Source organism: Dipodomys spectabilis, unplaced genomic scaffold (genome assembly GCF_019054845.1).
Source record: "Dipodomys spectabilis isolate Male_0828 unplaced genomic scaffold, ASM1905484v1 ptg000163l, whole genome shotgun sequence".
Lineage (NCBI taxonomy): Eukaryota > Metazoa > Chordata > Mammalia > Rodentia > Heteromyidae > Dipodomys > Dipodomys spectabilis.
In genome coordinates, this window is record NW_024870840.1 from 15,665,916 (window position 1) to 15,686,781 (window position 20,866).

The 20,866-nt window shown below is 48.0% G+C and overlaps 1 protein-coding gene across 2 annotated transcripts in view; it reads right to left on the reverse strand.

The window, feature by feature from the left end:
* Nuak1 (NUAK family kinase 1) overlaps window positions 1-20,578 on the reverse strand; it is a 70,536-nt gene extending 49,958 nt beyond the window's left edge. The window contains exons 1-2 of one of the 2 annotated variants that reach the window (XM_042693345.1): window positions 20,315-20,359; window positions 1,372-1,457 (exon numbers count right to left, since the gene is read on the reverse strand). Coding sequence is in view for 1 of the 2 variants with exons in the window: in XM_042693344.1 (XP_042549278.1) it covers window positions 20,315-20,578 (264 nt within the window). In the remaining variant the exon portion in view is untranslated. Of the gene's footprint in view, window positions 1-1,371; window positions 1,458-20,314 lie in introns of both variants that reach the window. The other variant, XM_042693344.1, reaches the window with a different exon arrangement.
* Window positions 20,579-20,866: the final 288 nt, after the last annotated feature.

Here is a 20,866-nt window from a genome sequence, read left to right on the forward strand (position 1 = left end):
TGGGGCTCACCGAGGCCAGAGCCCACCCTGCGCTTGTCTTATATTTTTAATGATCATACAAGGGTCTTCACTGTGATCAGTGCGTAGACGCTCTGTGCCACACTGATAGCGAGATCAGCACAGTGTCTGTGCTAATACTGATATCTATGAGCCCAGCTGGAATCTGTGTACATGAAGATCTCACTCAAAGACTTTCACGTTATCCTCTACTTCCATCTTCAAAGCACATTCATTGGTGTTTTTTACCACTCCCTCTAGGAATGGCCAGGGCATAAGTGGTAAAGAACCAACCTTGAACAACAACAACAACAAAAAGCCAAGCAAGCCAGGCACCAGTGGCCCACACCTATAATCCTAGCTACTCAGGAGGCTGAGATCTGAGGATCAAGATGCAAAACTAGCCCAGGCAGGAACGTCTATGAGATTCTTCACTCCAATGAACCAGCAGAAAGCTGAAAGTGGAGCTGTGGCTCTAGTGGTAGAGCACTACTAGCCTTGTACACAAATGCTTGGGGACCTGTACAAAAAAAAAAAAAAAAAAGCCAAACAAGGGTGCAAAGCCTTAAGTTCAAGTCCCAGTATGGATTACAAAAAAAGGAATTGATCCATTTTTACAAACCCACTCCTCAACACCAAGTTGGCCCAGAAAGTCTAAATTGCTGTAAGGTCAATCTTCCCAGATTCCAGTGGGACCCATGTAGCTTCTGTACTTGCAGACAAGATTAGGAACCGGTGAACCCACAGGTGCAGGGCTACACTGTATAAACAACTTCCTACTGTGTAGCACACTGTCATCCCACTTTACTATCCCATGAGACAGGCTTTTGCTTTTTATTCTCTCTCCAGGAGAGAAAAACTGAACCCCCAAAGAAACCTCCCAAAGCCCCAAAGTTCATTAAGGCAACACCTTAGTTTTAACCCATCTGTGATCAACCCCGCTTTTCCACTGCCCCCCCACACCTGTTTCTAAATTCTGTCAAATTTGTGGCACTGTCTGATGAAGAAGAAAACTCCTAGACCCGTGGTCATTGTAACACTTCCTTTTACTGGAGAGCAAGCCTTGGGGAAACCGAGGTTGGCTTTCAGACTGTTTGACTGCTGTAGAAGATCTAGTCAGGGAGCTAATCAGAACAACTTGAGTGTACAGTTCCACAAAGACGCCCTCCTTCCTGGATCAAGCATCACCCTCATAAGAACCATTGCCTTACAACACAACTGTCAAACCTAGCAACCACAGGCCAGAAACATCCCAGCGGAACCCCGCCAAGCTGCTTTCTGATGTACCGTACACACAAATACCAATCTTCCCCAGATGTTCTCCATGTAAAACATTTGGTTTGAGACACAGCCCCTCTTTCCCAAAACTCTTACATTTGTTTAATGGACTCATATAGTTCAGCTAAAACATCCTGGAGCAGATAGCTGAGGCCAGTCTGCCTCTATGGTGAACATCCCATCTGCAGAAAAGACGAAGAAGTAAATAAGACAGCCTTCCCCAAGATTTATGTTCCCTGCATCTTTAAGCAGATCATAAAATGTAAGCTATGTACAGATAATAATCCAAGATGCTTTCAAGTGTGTCTCTGAATCCATCTCACTATTAATCTAAGACTGATGTTCCAACAGAAACAGGGTTCTGGCGTACTCAAGAAGGGACTAAAATAAACTCTGCCTCTTATTCCTTCAAAAAAGAAATTTAGCCAGGCATTGGTGGCTCACATCTGTAATCCTCGCTACTCAGAAGGCTGAGATCTGAGGATCATGGTTCAAAGCCAGCCCGGGCAGGAAAGTCCCTGAGACTCTTACCTCCAATAAACCACCAGAAAACCAGAAGTGGCACTTTGACTGAAATGGTAGAGCCCTAGCCTTGAGCTGATGAGCTGAGGGACAGTGCCCAGGCCCAGAGTTCAAGCCCCAAGACAGACAAAAAAAAAAAAAACAAAGTTTAAAAATCTGTCGCTGGAGCAACCTAGATGGATTGAGGTAAAGATCAGATTTTTGTTTGTTTGTTTGTTTCCTGGTTTCAATTGTCCTCTATTCCCAAATCACTTCTCCTTCCATCCACAATATAAAACACACCTAACAGGTAGCAACATAGGAAATGCACCTGCCCTGAAGTCAAGGGACCAAACAACTATGTGCGAACAACAGTGTTGGGGGGGGGGAGTAGGGGGGGGAAGGGGGACTGGCCAGCCTAGTCCCCAAAAAGGTTGCCCATCCTGTTTACTCAAGAAAACAAAACTTGTCTAGATTCATGCCAAGGGCTCATTCAGCCTTAAAGACTGCTCAAAGAAGGGGCGGATAACCCCTATGAAAGCCAACCCCCCAAAATGCCAATGGCATCTACTCACTGAGTCTCTGCATAGGCTCACTGGCAGTTACATCCTGCTAAGACCATTCCAACAGCCTTAGTCACAGCAAATCTGTAGGGAAGCTGGAAAAGTGGAACTAGAATGGAAGTAGAAACAGCCTCACTGACAGAACCAGGACAGGACACAGCTTCCATTTTACCCTTTAAGCTTTTAACATTCCATTTACTATAAGAAACAAAGGATTTTCTTCCAAAAAGATCATGAAAAGAAATTAATGCACGTGATACATAAACTATAAATAACTATAAATGATTACAGACATAGTTATAATAATAAATAATAGTCAAGGGCTGGGAAGTTGGCTCAGTGGTAGAAGTGCTTGCCTTGCATGCCTGAGGCCCTGGGTTCAATTCCTCAGCACCACATAAGCAAAAGGAAAAAAGCCGGAAGTGGTGCTGTGGCTCAAGTGGTGGAGCGCTAGCCTTGAGCTGAAGAGCTGAGGGACAGTGCCCAGGCCCAGAGTTCAGGCCCCACAACCGGACCCCCCCCCAAAAAAAATAAATAAATAAATAAATAAATAATAATCAAAGGAAAGGGTTCAACCTGCCTCCAAGGTACTTTGTTTTAACCGGGCCAAAAAAAAAAAAAAAGGTGTACATTTACCTGAAGAAGATTTCCTGAAGAAATGTCTACAGTTTTTAAAAGGATATGGCTCATAAATGAGTGAGCTTGGATAACTAGAAAAAAAGAAGTCATAAGGGCTGGAAGGTGGCTCAGTGGTCGAGTGCTTGTCTTGCATGTATGAGGCCCTGGGTTGGATTCCTCAGCACCACTGAAAAAGACGGAAAGTGGCTCTGTGGCTCAAGTGGTAGAGCCCTAGCCTTGAGCTGAAGAGCTGAGGGACAGCGCCCAGGCCCAGAGTTCAGGCTCCACGACCAACAAAAAAAGAAAAAGCCTAATATCGTGCCTAACCCTCAGCTCCATATGCGGCCAACAGGCTGACTGTTCTCATCACTTTTATCGCAGTTGTTAACAAGCAGCGCTTTGTGCAGACATGTGTGGAAGAGCCCTACCATGGAGCCTTCAAACTCTCAGGAGGGGAGGACACTCTCAGAGGGCAGAGTCAGAAGGGGCTAGGGAAAGGAAGCAGCTGTCGCTTCTTCGGAGAGGCCATTTCAGGCCACCCCACTACAAGGAGTGCCTCCAAATATACTTCTGTAGCCCCCCGGGAATCAGTTTTGCAGGACGGAATTATTTCCTTGAAATAAACAAACACACAAAGGTCACCACACTGGGGCCTAGAAAGAAAACAAGCCAGCTACCGATTTACAGGCAGCCTACGATGCAAGAGCAAAAGGTCCCGGGCCCAGGCCTAGTGGGATGACTTGTTGGACAACTTGGCCTCTATGAAGAAAATGTACTGGGAGCAAAAGCGGAGGAGGCACATCTTCCCAGAGAGCAAGGCCTCCAGTGTGACCAGGCCAGAACGAAGACACAGTCAGGGGTACAGACCCTGGACCCCCCACTGTGGGCCTGCTGCAGCCAGTGACGCTCAATGCTGTCATTTGTATTGCCATGAACTAGGGCTCTACTCATAAACTGCTATGCTAAGTGGCAGCTCCTTTGTACAACTACTTAAAGATAATAAGAAAAAGAGAAAAATGAAAGTTTGAGCAAATGCAATATATGTAAATATAGATATAGATACATACACACACATGCACGCATGCATACCTACATATGTGTAGTCTATAATACCAATCCGACTCCCTTCTCTTCTTTGCAAAGTTGGCTCATGTGGCTCAGGAGTTCTGGACAGTTCTTGAATCTAAGGAATTTCCTGCCTAAGTGATTTAAAGGGGTGAGAGTGGGGGAGTGGAAAGAGGGTTATAGCTTTCCCAAGAAGCAAGCATGAACAAGGGTGCTGACAGCACGGGTTGCCTAAACCTCTAGTAGCAAGAAAGACGTACACGTACACAAAAGAACCTCTGGTGGATGAAACATCAAAACTATATTTTTAAAAAAAGGGATCCTAAGCAGCAAAAAGGGAGGGGGTGGGAATTACTTTTTAGACTTGCTTGGCTTTTCCTGTGTAAAAGAAAAGCTGTCTTGGGTGAGATATTTGTGCAGAAAATCCCTATCCAAACAGGCACAAATGTGGCACATAGCAAGCCCCGGGGAATGTCCACTGAATGAATTCACCGTGCTCCTCAGGAGCAGAGATGGGCAAGTGCACACCATAAGGCCATGTGTGTTAATTTTCTAAACAGACTTTTCATAAATGTTCCCCACCTCTGACTCCAAGCAACTGGCCCTGAAGACCCACTTTGATATTCAAGAAGCCATTAAGTCAAGTTCAGTGGCAGTGAACGGCTGGTATCACAGAAGTCCAGGGTTAGAATCCCACTTAGGAGTCTGCAAATGCAGACAAGTGATTTAATTTTCTGTGCCTTGGTTTAACCACCTGTCAAATGGCAGTGTTAACTGTGTACATCTTAGGGCTAACCATGAGGACAGACTGAGGGTAGCGACTTAACATACTTGAACTAATGCCTGACACCCACTAACTTCTATGTAGTCGTTGATGTGATTATTATTCTGTGATAGGATAGCAAGGAAGGAGCTCTCAAGCTTCTAGCCCAAGATAAGAACTCAAGGTCTTAGAGTCCTACCCTTAATACAAGAGAAAGTAAGGACTAAAGAAAGTGGCCTAGGTAAGTGCAGCTACTAGTTTCCTACTACCTTAGGGTTCTCAAAGTATAGACCATGGATCTCTTCATCATTTACCTGAGTTGCTTGGTTACAATGCAGAGGGTTACCAGGTGTCCTTTGGTCCCACCACAGTCTGTCTGAATCAAACCAGGAGGCACGATGCCTTTCAACAAGCACACCCCAAAGATTCACTCATCCTGCTAAATGGAAGGATCATCTGACTGGAGAAGCTCCTTCACTGGGAAATCCCTATCTGTCTCTAATCACTAATCGCACAGTCTTGAACTTTGCCTGACGCATGGTATACACTCAACAAATATCAAAGGAGTCACTGCGTGGCAATTCTAAAAGTCTCCATTCATTTATTCATTCATTCACTCCTGCATTCTAAGTCATTTAGTAGGTGTGTTCTACTTACTGGAGTACATTCCATACACTAGAGATACAAGACACAGATAAAAACAAGAGTTACCGACTTGCTAACAGCAAGGTAAGAGGTACAGCCTGTCCCTGCTCTCCTTAAACTGAGTGTCTGCAGAAACTAATTCTGCAATGTCCAGGGGTAACTACTAGTCACCCAGGACTACAGGCAGTTAAAATGTGGCTGGTGCAACCAGGAAACAGAATTTTTTCGCATTGTATTTAATTATAATTAATTTTAATAGCCGTGTGAGTTCCTTAGTAAACAGTACAGGTGAGGGGAGAGATGGGAACTGATCATCAGAACCCAGGGCAGCATGTGCTATAAGCATACAGAGTACACATGCACCTTCAAACTCCTGTCACCCAATTACCCGGATGCCCTAATGTTCTCTGGGAACTGGAAGGTCAAAGATAGGTACAAGGCATTGTGCTTGGGCTGGAATTCTTTTTTTTTTTTGGTCCAGTTGTGGGGCCTGAACTCTGGGCCTGGGTGCTGTCCCTCAGTTCTTCACCACTTGAGCCACAGCGCCACTTCTGGCTGTTTTTTTCTGCTTATGTGGTGCTGAGGAATCGAACTCAGGGCCTCATGCATGCAAGGCAAGCGCTCTACCACTGAGCCATCTCCCCAACCCCTGGGCCGGAATTCTTATAGCCCATGATCAGTTGGAATTGGTATGCAGCGTGGCCAAACCCCAAGGGCTGCAGATCCACAACACAACGCTGTCCACAAAGCCTGGCCCCAGCTGTCAAAGAGCTCTCCTTCTCCCTATCACTCTGCTGATGGCCATTTTGTCCTTGGCTAGAACATCCCATTGGGACAGATACACCGTATGGACTTTTATGAGCATGCTTCACTTGAAGCCTAAGTACAAACACAAGCCTCCTAAATTCCACCAGAAAATTGGTGGCTAATGCAAACATTTCACAAAATTAGAACTCATTGTGAGACTGAGAGGAATTCAGACTGTGTTGCCACCGGAGAAATGCTAAATATTTGTCATGATCTTCTTTTAAAAAAAAAAATATGTTTTTTATTGCAAAAATCATGTACAGAGGGCTAACAGTTACATGAGTAAGGTAATGAGTACATTTCCTATCGAGCATTATTACCTCCTCCTTTGTTTTTCCCCTACCATCCCTTCCCTCTCCACCTCCCCAACTCCTCCCTCCCTCCCCACCCCCAAATTGTAAAGTTCGTTTTTGTCTTCTCTCCCCTCTGTGAGTCCTTTCAAGATGCAACTGCTCTTTCTGCTGGAAGCAAAGTGGAGGGGGTGGGGAGAGAGTGGGTATGGCTTGGTTTTGCCTGTGGTTTACAAAAAAGCATCACCAGGCAAAGAAGCAAGGTGTCCTTCCTGACTCCATTATCCTGACACCTTCCTGGTCTCAGCTGCATTCTGACTTACACAGTGGTATTTCCCCTGAAAGATAGGGCTTTCCCTCTTTTGCTTGCTTCTTCATCCTCCTCCTCCTTCTCTTCTTCTGTTTCTTCCTCCTCCTCCTCTTCTTCCTCTTCCTCTTTCTGCTCCTCTTCCTCCTTCTTGTCAGTTGTGGGCTTGAACTCAGGGCCTGTGCGCTGTCCCTGAGCTCTTTTGCTCAAGGCTAGTACTCTACCACTTTGAGCCACAGAACCATTTCTGGCTTTCTGGTGGTCAACTGGAGATAAGAGTCTCACAGACTTTCCTTCCCAGACTACGATCCTCATATCTCAGCCTCCTTAGTAGCTAGGATTGCAGGCCTGAGCCACCAGAGCTTGACTTCACTTTCTTCTTGAATTCTAGGTAGTCCTAGAATTTTTGCATCCTGAGATTTCATTAGAAAAATGATTATTATTTGGGTGCTGGCTAGCTCATGCCTGTAATCCTAGCTACTCAAGAAGCTGAAATCTGTGTTCAAAGCCAGCCCAGGAAGAAATCTTTGTGAGGCTCTTATCTCCAGTGAACCAGTAAAAAGTTGGAAGTGTGGCTCAAGTGGTAGAGTACCAGCTTTGATCAGCAAAGGCAAGCAAAAGCTAGTGGCCCTGAGTTGAAGCCCCAGTACCAGCACAAAAAGAAAGAGAAAGAGAAGACACTCATGCATGCCTATTACTAGTATTTCTGGGAGGCTGATGAGCACCCTTACCCTGAGGATCCAGGCCCTGCCATTTTGAAGCAAAGTGAGGACAAGACAAGAAGATGTATCCATTCCTAAGATGCAGTTGGTGGAAGAGCCTAGAACATAAGCACAAAGATGCAGAAACCTCTTCTGCTACACTCACTCTAGCACTATTACCTGGGGCAGTAGGTGACTGGAACAAACACTCCATAAAGGCCTGGTGTGAACACCATAGGTCTGCAGTAGAAACCACACTTCAGATTCTGAATATTTTTCCCAGGTAACCATCTCGCACGATACTGGGTGTTGGCATGGAACCGCAGGTGTTAGCCAACCCTGGGATCACACATGTTCAAGGTGACTATCATACTTGGTAGACTAAATGTATTAAATGTATTTGCCACTTACACTATCCAGTTTATTAGAAGTAAACTCCATCGTAAGTTGAGGACCTCTCCAGTTGTTGGTTGAAGAATAAATCCTAAAACAAAAATCTGTCCCAAAGCTCTCATGTAAGAGAAGAAAAAAATTAGATGAAGCCACCAAAGAGGCTTGTCTTGCTCAAGGTCACACAAATGTAGCTGTCACACAACAGTGGGACTAGCACCATTGTCTCCTGACAGGATCCCCAGCACTCCACGGCTAGTCCACAAACATCTGTTGCATTCCTCTTGTGTGCCGGGCCCGGCTCACATGACCAGAGGAGGACATGAGTAAGACCCAGAATGATTGGGACTATGAGCCTCACTACTTCCCAAGTGCTATTTGCAGAAGCATTAGAGACAACTTCTCTGTGCTGTCTGAGTCAGGGATTATCAGATGCTTACCAACCTGAGAGGGCATGAAGCCAAAGTTCTGATCACAAACCCCAGAGTCAGGCAGCCCGACCCTAAATCCTAGTTCATAACTGTGGTCACTGATGTCCTTGAAGCCTCCACTTCCTAGTCTGCAAAAATAACTTGTGATGATGATCTGGGGACCCAGATCAGTGGTAGAGAAAGTTGTCTCTCTTGCAAAGGCCCTGAGCTCCATCCCCAGCAAAGGGAGGAAACGGGGGGAAAGGGGAAGAGAGAGGAGGGGACATGGGAAGGGAAGGTTATAAAGTGCCTGGCACATACGGGTCACGCAATAAATGTTTCCTGTTTCTAAGACTGTTAGAGAAGCTGAGCATCTATAGGTCAATGCCTGTACTCTTAGCTACTCAGAGAGGTGAGATCCGAGGATCAAGGTTTGAAGCCAGGCCAGGGTAGGAATATCTGTGAAACTCCCTTCTCCAATTAATCATCAAAAAGCTGGAAGTAGAGCTAAAGTGGCTCAAATAGTAAAAGCACCATCCCCGAATGACCGAGCCAACCAAGAGCTCCCAGGGCCTGAGTTCAAGCCCTAGTACCAGCACGCCCCCGACTCCTGACCTAAAAAAAGGGGGGAGGAGCAGATTCCCTTCGGCTCATAGAAGACCCCTGACACTCAGATTTCCATGTAAGTCCTCTCCTCTCTCCAGGATGTCTGCTCCTGGCTGTCTGCACATCCATTCGCTCTATCATCTGCTCATTTGTTCCTGGTTCTACCTGGGACTAAGCTACTAAGCTTGTACCAGGGGCTCAATCTGGAGTGATCACATGACTTCCCGTGAGAATGCATTCACAAGCCTGGCTCTGAGCCTACCCAATAAACTATTAGCCTCTTCCCACCCACTGCTTTTGTGAGCTGAAGACAATGTACTTCTTGGATCTACGAAGAAGCATGCACAAGGTAATTAGGCTGCATCAGGGACCTCTGGGAGCATCTCAAAGTTTGTCTGCTTCTCTTTTAATTGATATGGAGGAAGACACGACTTACAGAATGGATCTTTAATGTAAAGTGATGAAACTCTGAAAGATTAAAATAGCAAAAAAAAAGAAGCCAACAGGGAATTGATCTCCTTAAATGAACCAGCAAGGAAGATTAGTATGGACCACAAAGACTGATGATCCGGACAGGGAAAAGGGTTAATTGGATAGATACCCTACAATCAAGAGTTAGCTGGGTGAACTCTTCGGCACAGTGCCCCTCTCTTTACTTCCGTAGGTGCCCCGGTGCCTATGACCGAGCCTGGCACACAAAAGTAACTTGACAATTATGTGAATAAATAATTTTTTACCTGCTACCCAGAAGAGATAGAGGAATCATTTCCATAAGGAAATGTAACAGAAGTATTTCTACTCCTCTTAGGAAGTAATCTGTGGTCACTGTTCAGAGTTCATGCATTGTCTCCATCATCCTCTAGGTATAAGTAGCCTGGCCCTGGGCTTCAGCAACTTCTGTGACGACAGTGACTGCATCAACCTCGCGGGAGGGTTCTGAGAATATTCGAGGGTGCGGGTGATGCTCTTAGCACTGGGTTTGGCAAATGGGACATGCTGAGTAAGGGCTGGCCACAAACCTATTAGTGAAAGCTTCCTTTAACTGTGACTTCCAGAAACAAGCCTTCACTGGGGAAGAGGGCTCCCGCCTTCATCTTCTCAGTCCAGAGCCTCACCTCCTGTATCTCCTGTCTTACCCCAGAGACCGTGGTGCTGAGTTGTCTCTGGGTGCTGAATGCCTCCTCTCTTCCCCCGTCCAGTCACTGCTAAAGCCACAGAGAGAACACATGGGGTCCACAGGGAGATTCTAATGTATGACCAAGAGCAGAGGCAGCCGTGAGCCGCTGGCCCCGCTAGAACCAAAACACTAAGCCCCCCGGAGCTCAAAATAGCTAAAGAAAAAGTCAAGACCCCCTCTGAGCACCCTGGTAAAATGTAAGTGTGCCATCCCTGAACCTGACACAGTCCCAGCTCCTATCGAGGTGACAGGCACCAGGCTTGGCAGATAATCTTGTCATTTGGGGACCCAGTCCCAACAACCATCCAGCTCAGGAAGGAGTTTAGAGGGTGAAACATGGCGTTCTCACACCAAGTCTGGTTGTTGAGAACCACCACCTAGACCTACTTAAGAAAGCCGGGGGCTGGGCACTGGTGGCTCACGCCTAAAATCCTAGCTTCTCAGGAGGCCGAGATCTGAGGATCACAGTTCCAAGCCAAGCCAGGCAAAAAAAAGTCCCATCTCCAATTTATCACAAAAAAAAAAAAAAAGCCAGAAGTGGAGCTGTGGTACAAGTAGTACAGCACTGGCCTTGAACCCCTGAGAGCTGAAACTACTTCCCTTTCCCCCAGCAAGGCCATTCCTGCTGAAAGCCTAGCCACAAGCAATGAAGCCTCCATTTTGTCTCCACTGTTCCATTAACAGGTAAAGCCAAGAGAGTTTGACCACTGGGCACCTACTCTGTGTCGTGCAGTATCAGAGGTTGCTGGAGGTGGAGAGAAGGCTGAGTCTCCAGCCTGCCTGTCTCAAGGGGATTTCTTCCGAAAACAGCTCACAGAAGGCCACACACATTTCATTTACCCTCACAGTTGTTCCCATTTTACAGATGGAGAAACTGAGTCACAGGTGACTATCGACAATGTTTAAGAGGAGTTTTGCCCAGACAGGAGGGACAAGGGCCTGTTGAAAAGGCTGCCTTTCCTAAGCTGAAAATCTGCCCTTCAGCCGAAAAGACGGACGTTAAGCAGAGAGCCACTGAACCCCACCACAAACCCACCGCAGCCTCCTCTTAGAGCCTTCGCCGGAGAGCTCTCGTGAAAGTCAATGAAATGGAATTCTTGCCTCCAGTTTAAAAGGCACATCACGATGGTGTTTTTTCCAGACATGCATTAATAAGGCCCACACTCCAGCCGGTTTACAATTCTTAAAGTGCTTGATTTACGACCCCAGGAAGAGATGTTTTGGAAACCTTGCAGACGCCTTTTTGTATCTAGCTCTGCAGAGCTGAGAACCAGGGCTGCCCCAAGCAGAGCGTGGAGGCCGAGGTTGGAGCTAAAATCCAGAAGAAGACAGGATAGGAACAATCCCCACTGAGAAGGGGCTCCGCAGAGCTCCCCAAAGCTACAGGAGTGGGCTGGGTCTCCCTCTCTCCAGCCTCAGTGTAGAGTGTGATGGAGAGACACGGGGGCAGTGCTGGCATCTCTACCCTGGGCGCAGTGGTGAGGACAGAGGTAACCCTGCGAAGGAGGACGCAGCCCCGGGGATCCTTCCTTTTGCCTCTGCTTTCTGCACTCTCTCCTCTAGGGACTTGTGGTTCACTCATTTGTTCTTATTGAGCATCCACTGGAGGCCTAGCACTGCACTACAGACCAGGCTGCAGAGCCAGTAAGATGGACAGTAGCCCAATTCCTTCCTAACAGGGAAGAAACACAGGAAACAGGCACACAAATAATCCAACCAGCATACAGGGGGGAAGCTAACCCAATGCCAGGGAAGAGGAATAAGGACTTCGGGGCCTGGATACTTGGGAGTTTGCAAGCAGAGACTTTAGTCCTCATGCAACCCTCAGAAGGATTTTAACAGGAAGGATCATAAGCCAAAAGATCCTCAGGATCTCCATGCTAAGATTTCTCTCCAAAATTGTAACAATACCAGCTCTAGTTTTTGAGAGTCTTCTGTGAAGTTGAGTGTGATGGTATATGCCTATAATTCCACCAACTGGGGAAATGGAAGCAGGAGGTTTACAAGTTCAAGGCCAGCCTTGAAATGTGAGTGAGACTTTATCTGAAAAACAACAGATAAGCTGGGTACAAGCTCATGCCTATAATCCTAGCTACTCGGGGGCTGAGATCTAAGGATGGTGATTTAAAGCCAGCCTGGGCAGGAAAGTTTGTGAAACTCATATCCAATTTATAACCAATAAACTACTAACATTGCCAGACATGGAGATGTGGTAGAGCACTAGCTCAAAAGAGGCTCAGGAACCAGGCACTGGTGGCTCACACTTGTAAGCCTAGTTACTCAGAAGGCTAAGATCTGAGGATCATGGTTCAAAGTAAGCCTGGGCAAGAAAGTCTGTGAGACTCTTATCTCCAATTAACCACCAGAAAACCAGAAGTGGCGCTGTGATTCGAAGTGGTAGAGTACCAGCCTTAAGTGAAAAGGTAAAGGACAGCATCCAGGCCCTGAGTTCAAGTTTCAGGAGAGAGGTGGGGGGTGGTAACTAGCTGCCAAGGCAGAGGATTGGCATCTTGAAGGCCTTTTAGATACGGGCTGTCATTCTCTGCCCATCCCTTCCTTGTACCCCATCTTTAATGTGAGGTGAACATCATCACAACTGAAACATATTTTCATGACCCCAGTAAGAAATCTCATGCCCAGTAGCAGCTACTACTGTCCTCTTGATGACCAACTTGCACTATATTCCTGACTACCACTAACCTCTCCGGGATGGCTCGGTTTGGACACTTCAGAGAAATGGAATTGTACATTGCTTTCACTACCAGCACCTTTCACTCACCACCAGGTTCTCTAGCTCCAATGATGCTGCGGTGGGTCTGAACTGCGCTCCTCTGCTGTGTGCGCATGTTAACTACTTCATTTCTTCTTCCTCCTAAATTACATTCCATACATATTCCAAAAGCGAAATGATGTGATCCGTCATAAATCACACTCCTTAAATCAAGTGAGCGTAACATATTTCATGCCTCCATTCATTAACTGGTGGATGTATTTTTTTTGTGGGGGGAGTTTCCATTTTGAGGCTCTTATAAATGATTCCACGCTGAATGTTACGTGTACAAGTTTCTATGTGTCCATGTGTATCTATATGTCCATGTGTATCTATGTTTGCATTTCTCCTAAGCAGAACTACTTACTAAGTGGAATTGCCCAGTCCTGGCTTTTCTTTTTCTTTTCTTTTTTTTGTTTAACATCCAGTTAAAAGTTTACCAAAGAGTCTCACTGTGAAGCCAACATCTGGCTGTTCTTGGGCTGTTTCCAGGGAATTTTATCAATTCAGCCAGACTCTACTCACGGGTGGGTCATATGGCCCAGCCCCCTCCTCCCATGGCGGGGCCTGAGATCTTCTCATTCCTGTACTCACCAGTGTTTGTCTGCGCCAGCAGGATGATAAATGCATTGTGCTTTAAAGCAGATACTTCACAAATCATAACTTACAGATGCTCTCCAAGACTTTCATGTGGGAAAGACAAATGAGACTTCTGCTGTCTGACTCCAGAGCCACTGAGGACAGGAAGCCACGGGCCAGGAACCCCGACAAACCCTGGAACTACTACCACGTCTCTCCCTCACCAATGTATGAGCGAATGGAACCCAGAGACAATCTGTGCCAGGAAGGGTCCGCTGGCCGCTGCAGACTTCATTGCAGAGCCATCCATTCATTCCCAGGCACGTCTTTTCTGGCTGACCAATTGAACATGCTTCCTGAGGTCAGGGCTGATAACCCACAGTCTCTCGACTTCCGCATCCCACCCCTAACCTTCTGCTTCATTGATTCCCCCTCAGTCCCATCCCGTAGGCCTTTGCGGAGGGCCTGCACTCTGCAAGGGTTCCCATCAGTGTGGGTTGGATTCAAGGCGGACCAGGCAGAACTCAAACACGAGACCTTGACTCCTGTCCCTTCTCTCTCACAGCCGCCTAAGAATACCCATCAACATAACCTGGCGTGGAGTGGGTGCCTTTCTGTCTGCAGGCAGGGAAGGGAACTTGCCCACCCACTGAGACCCTCCAGGGATGCCCAGGTCTGAGTCCTTGGAGAACAAAGAGGTGTGTGTGTGTGTGTGTGTGTGTGTGTGTGTGTGTGTGTGTGTGTGTGTGTGTGTGTAGGATAATTCCTTGATCTGACTCATTCTAATATGCTCAGGGGGGATCCAACAAGCTCAGGTCAGGCAGCGCCCCATCAGCAGACCCCTCCCCTCTTGGGAGCTTCTCCCTTCCCATGCCAGGACCCCATCCTCACAGGCACACACAGAGCAGGGCAGGGCAGCCACCTTCAGAAGGCTACAGGCCTTGCATGTATAAGGCTGGGCCCAACACCTGGCTCTGCTGTTGCGTGTGACCTTGGACATGCTGGCTAACCTCTCTGTGACTCAGTTTCTTCATATGAAAAAGTGGAATGATAGAGGATTGTGATGAGGAGCCCATCAGTTAACATTAATTATTATTTTTGCCCTCATCTCACCTGACTCATCTTGCCTCCAAGCCTGCATTCCATCCCTAGCCTGCTCACCTTTCCCTAAACAACACCAGTGAATCTTCCTAAAACACCCACTGTTTCAGGCTTCGAAGCTCAGATCCAAAGTTGCTCTGAAAAATACTTGCCCTTCCCTTAGTTGGTGAAGACTACCTTCACATACACACACACACATACACACACACACACACACACACACACACACACACACACACACACACACACACACACACTATGTCATAGTCCCTTTTCTATGTCCCCTTTCAAAGTAGCAATAAAAACCCACTCCAAGCCATGTGCACATGGTTCACACCTGTAATCCTAGCTACTCAGGAAGCTGAGATCTGACAACCACAATTCAAAGCCAGCCCAGGAAGGAAAGTCCCTGAGACTCTTATCTTCAATTAACCACCAGAAAGCTGTAAGTAGAGCTTTGGCTCAAATGGTAGAGCACTAGCCTGGAACAACAATAACAACAACAAATCTCAAGGTCAACACTCAGGCCCTGAGTTCAAACCCCAAGACTGGCTGGTATACAAACACACACACACACACACACACACACACACACACACACACACACATGCATGCATGCACGTACACACAAAACAAAAGCAAAACAAACCCACAACACTCCACAAAAGAATCACCTCAACTGTGATTCTAGCATCATTGTCAAAGTACCATGCTCAGATCTAGAGAACTCCAGCTGTGCAACATCAGGCAAATTCTCAGTGTCTCTACCATTGGGTTTCCAAACAGATAGACATGAAGACCACAATCCAGCTGTGTGGCCCACGGCAAGTACCCTGCACCTGCCTACATGTCATGTTCTCTATCTAGAAAATGGGTCCAAGCAGAGTGCACACCCCCTAGGCATCAGGGCTAAATGAGGGGTGATCTCTGGAAAGCATGTGCACTGTACCACATGACATCGGTGATACCCTCCAAAAGAATCTCCGTTGCGGTAAGGACAGGAGCTGGGGTGAAAGCGGGAGAAGCGGACCCTGCCCAGGGTCGAATCCAATGAACTCACCAAGCTTCACACTCACTGGAAATGACTGTGTCCTCTCTGTGGAGAGGGACGGGTGGCCTAGGGAATGCGAGGGTCACTCATCGCTGCGTCTCTGCAGTTCCCAAGTTGATTGGCATACAGCAGATGGGGGGTCTAAATCTATGTCACACTGAACAGAATTAGTTCTGTATTTATAAGGCCCAACTCCTCTGTGCTACTAGACTCTTAAGTTCTTCCAGAGTGATGGCCAGACTGTGTGTTGCACTAATGAAAACGCAGGAAATGACAGAGAAATTCCAAACCAAGAAGCAGGTTGCTTCCACTCACCTCACTCATGCCAGCTGTGCAACCTGGGAAAGTCGCTTCACCAGTTCTGGGGCTTCTTTCCCCCCACCTGAGGGATGTGACGTTTGGATGACAGATTTACACTCTGAAATCGGCCTCTGGGAACATCATGGCAGACCTATGGCTTTGTTACCCCCATTCCAGACCCCTCTAAGAAACAGTCCACCAGCTCACCACACACCACCTACTAGCATATGCCAAAGAAACCAGATGTAGATACAAAGTTGAATTTGGCCTTTAGTGTGGAGGTCTTGAGATGTTTGGGTTTGTTGCCAGTATTGGGGCTTGAACTCAAGGCCTGAGTACTGTCCCTGAGCTTGTACACTCAAGAGCCATACCTCGACTTCCAGCTTATTGGTGGTTAATTGGAAATAACAGTCTCATGGACTTTGCTGCCTGGGCTGGCTTCAAACCAGGATCCTCAGATCTCAGCCTCCTGAATAGCTAGGATTACAGGCATGAGCCACCAGTGCTTGGCTAACATTGAGTTTTGATCTGGGTTGTTGTTGTTGGCAATGCTTTGTAGAGCCTGAAGGTCCGAGGAATTTGGCACTGAGGGCTCATGCATGCTGTATGATGACCCGGAGGCTCACCCCAGCGCTCTGCCCACAAAGGTTGTGCAATAAATGAAGCCTGAATTGCAGGCTTTAGAAACATATTCAGATCCTATCTAGCCTGATTGTCTCACCCCCCCCCCATGCATGTGCCTCCCTAATTAATCTAGCATTTTAATTACCCTAAAAAGTTGATTATTTCCCCTACCCTCTCTGCACAATCTAAGGCTAATTGCCCAATGCATCCTGCTTTTGGAATGGCCTTAAAAATCTAAATAAAACCAGCCAGGTGCAGAGAGCTTATGCCTGTAATCCTAGTTACACAGGAGGCTGAGATCTGAGGGTCACAGTTCAAAGCCAACCTGGGCAGGAATGTCTGCAAGACTCTTATTGTATGATGACCCAAAAGTAGAGCTGTGGATCAAGCGATAGAGTTCTAGCCTTGAGCGAAAAAGCTCAGGGACCCTGAGTTCAAGCCTCACAACAGGCACAAAGAAAAAAATCTAAATAAAACCCTAAGTAAGGTAAGAAAGAAAACCTTCTGGAAAAGAAAAACTAAAATGGCTCGTTTCCACTTCAGGGGATTTATATGGATAATTTTATTCACCTCTCATAAGTCCAAGAAGCTGATGAGGAAACTGAGGCTTTAACATTACACAGTTAGCTAAAGTCACAGAGCAACTGGCACATTACAAAGGATCTACATGCAACTCAGGGCTCTTAGCTCAGAGTATGAGCCTGACAATCTCCAGAGACTTGGAGTCCCCATCTCATGGGCATGCTGACACAGTGGTGGTGAGTTCCTGTTTAGGGATGAAGCAAGGAGAAGCGTGGAGTAGACAGAGGACCGGACCAGCTGACTCGCAGCTCTGGCCTCTACAACCGTCCTCACAACTGTACTCCATGGAACAAGGAAGGTGACACAGTACCACAGGACAGGGCTAGCTGACTAAGGAAGCCTTTTCCCAGATGTGCAACTCCAAGCCACAGCATTCTCATCTCAAAAACAAAACAGTCTCTTCTGAACGAGAAGAGAATTCTCTCTGCTTTCAACAGGGATGCGGCCTTCCCAACATTTCGGGCAGCACCTGACTCACACTGGCAAAGCAGAGCAGACCCCTCCGTTCCTCCTGAGAGATGCCGAAAAGGTTGGTACCAATATAAGCCGTAAAACATCACAGTCACCCTACCCCAAGATGCAGCAGGCAGGGATTGAGACCTTACCCAATGGTAGAGTCTCATGGATCCCTGGAACCAGAACTCTATGCTTAGACTGTAGATGAAAAATATATTATTTTTATTATTATTATTATTATTTGCTTCTCTTGACAGTCTGAGTCACCAGGTACTGCATGGGCAGGAACAACTTGTTGACCTGTTTTGTTTTTTTGTGGTTGTTTCATTTGTGTGTGTGTGTGTGTGTGTGTGTGTGTGTATGTGTGTGTGTGTGTGTGTATTTTCTGTTCAGCCAGACACAAGGAATTTTCCATCTGACAATTCTTGTTTCTCACTTAAGTTTTTCTACCATCTGTGAGCAGTGTGCTCAGCGAGGGAGGACTCAGAGCCAAGGAGGACGAACGTACAGCCTCCTTCCAAACCTCAGTTTACCATCTGTTAAGCGCAAGGTGTTCAATGGAGAGGGACTCTACCGTTAGCTCTCAAGGAGAAAATCTTGCAGGCAAGTGAAGCCATTTGGGGATGGCCAGATTCTGGGCTTGGATCTGCTTCCAGTTTCAAAATCTTTACACAGGTTTTTTATTTTATTTTATTAGTAAAATGTGAAATTTAGCTGAAATCAATAGCACAATGGAAAAGCAGAGCGGACGCTGGTTGCAGCGGAGAAGTGAGTCTATAGCGTTCTCAGGGCGCCCCCTAGTGGCAATAGGGATAAATCCTGGAGGAATGTTCACCATGTCTACCAATAAAGAGCCAGACACCCACCAAAAGAGAAAGGCAGGCTCCTGCCTACTGATGCCTTTCAGACTAACCCAGCCTGTGGACCAGACAGCGAGAAGGACGCCTGACAGGAAGCCACAGAGAAGCTCAGGAAGTCGTCTACTATTAAATAACAGGGTCTCCTCTTTCCGGTGTGCTCCCAGCTTTTCCTTAGATATCGGGGTCCCTCCACAGATAGCAGACACACCCTGTGCACGTTCGCACCTCCTCAACCTGCTCCACAAAAACCGCATCTGCTTTTCATTATCCAGCTTTCCAACTTCCCAGCGCGATTCTTCAACAGCTATTGAGACACGATGAGCAAGGAGCTCGGCTTAGTTTCTGCTTATTCAACATTCAGCCTGGGTTATCTCACCTCAGAAGAAAAGCATGAATGAAGTGCGCGTTTCCCAGCCACTTCCACAAACCCAAAAGCGCATTCTCTCATTAAAGGGCATCCCCGCTTTAGGATTTTTAATCTATAAAAACAACACCTGCACAGCGAATTTCTCAACTTGTGTGCCATCAAATTTGTTTCCTACAGAGGAAGCTAAAATTATTAATAATAATAGAGTACCAAGCCCCTAAATTTCCCAGTAATTAATAACATACCTAAGTTGCAGAGGTAAAGTTTTGCCTGAACCCAGAGAATCAAGGATGAGAAATGGAGGTGGGGAATCCAGTTACTGGATAATTAGGGGGTTGAACTTTGCTGACTGGTACCCATTTTTTTTTTCATCCACAGAACTGTCCCTGCACAAATGCACAAGAAAAATGTCAACTCCAGCATTTCATCTGACAGTTCTTCTGCCTGTTCCTGTAGCCATGTATTGGACTTTATAAGTAATCCTGGGCCCTGCCACACACCCCTACCCACAAAGGTCACCTAAGAAGCCTCATGAGGAATATCCTGACTTGGGCCCTGCCTCGATTAAAATACATCTGATCTGCTTTAAGTCAAAGAACCATGTTAATTTTCTGCCACACAACCACACAAAATGTTTCTGCCAGTCAGTCACTTTGAACCAAACTCTCTAGCCACAAGCTGCATGGATTTCAAGGCCTTGCTCTGCAGAAAAGGAACATGACAACAAATCAAGGAGGCTGGGACAATGCAGACCCCCAGGCCCTCTGTAGAGCCTGGCAGCAGCCAGAACCCGAGCCCGGCCATCCATGTCAATCTTCCCACCAGCCACCGTGTGCAAACTGTCACAATCCTCAGACACAGCGAAGGTGGCTATGGATTTTGCTCCCTAACCCTCTAGAGGAGTTCAAAACAGGCAGAAGTCCGGCCATCCTTGCAGGAAAGAGTCAGCAGCCTGGGGGAGGACCGGGCCACGGGAGTTGGAGGATGCAGAAAGAGGGATGGATGGGAGCGCAGTGGGGAGACAGGACCGGAGGCTGAGCGGAGGAGGTGTAGCTTTGGGGGGAGGTGTAGGGGGATGGGGAAGAGCTGCACAAATAGACATTTCAGATCACGCTGTAAATGTGCGCCCCGTGCAAGCCCTCCCCCCCCCCCCCCATCCCAAAGCTGGAAATGTTTGCAAATCCTAAATCCTACTTTACTGCCGGAATAAAAGGTATGGGGGGGGGGGAGAGAGAAACCCCAAAATATGTGCAGACAGGATGTAACAAGTGTTTCAGGAGAGACATGCCTGAGTCACGGGGAGCGATGCGGGAAGAGTGGGGTGTCTGGGGGGGGGCACCTCGGGAAACCTCTCCATCAGAGAGACCCTAAGGCGCACGGATTTCCCGGTGCCACACGCCCTGGATCCCCGGTGCCGCTAGCCGGGGTGCGTGTGTGTGCGCGCGAGCGCGCGCGTGTGTCCCCACCCCACCCCCCAACACCTCCCGGGGAAACTTCCCCACTTACCACTCGGCCCGAGAACCTCTCGGTGGCCCTCTTGACTTTGCCGTAGGTGCCTTTGCCCAGCGTCTCCTGCAGCTCGTAGCGGTGTTTCAAATTGTGCTTGTGATGGTGTCGCTTCACCCCGTGTGGCTTTCTGGGCTCCGCCACCGCCGCCGCCGCCACGGGAGCTGCAGCTGCCCCGGCCATCGCCTCCGGCGGAGAGCCCGGCGCCCCCAGCCCCAAGTCGGGGCCGTCGGCCGCCGCGGGCGCAGCGGGGTCCCCTTCCATGTCCAACCGTGGGGGGCGAGCCGGCCGGGGAAGGGCGGGAGTGGGCACGGGGGGTGGAGGAGGGAGGTGTCGGGATGGATTCCCCCCCAGCGGAGGGGAAGCGGCGCGGGGCGGGGGCTCACGGTCTCCCCCGCAGCATTGGCCGCGGCCCGGGTCCCTGGCGGCGTCGGGCACCGCACGGGGCGCGCGGGACGGGCGCACCGCCCCCCGGCCGGGCGAGCGCGGAGCGGCGGGCTGGGCTGCGCGGCGGCGGCGCTGGCGGCGGCGGCGGCGGCCGGGGAGGCGGCG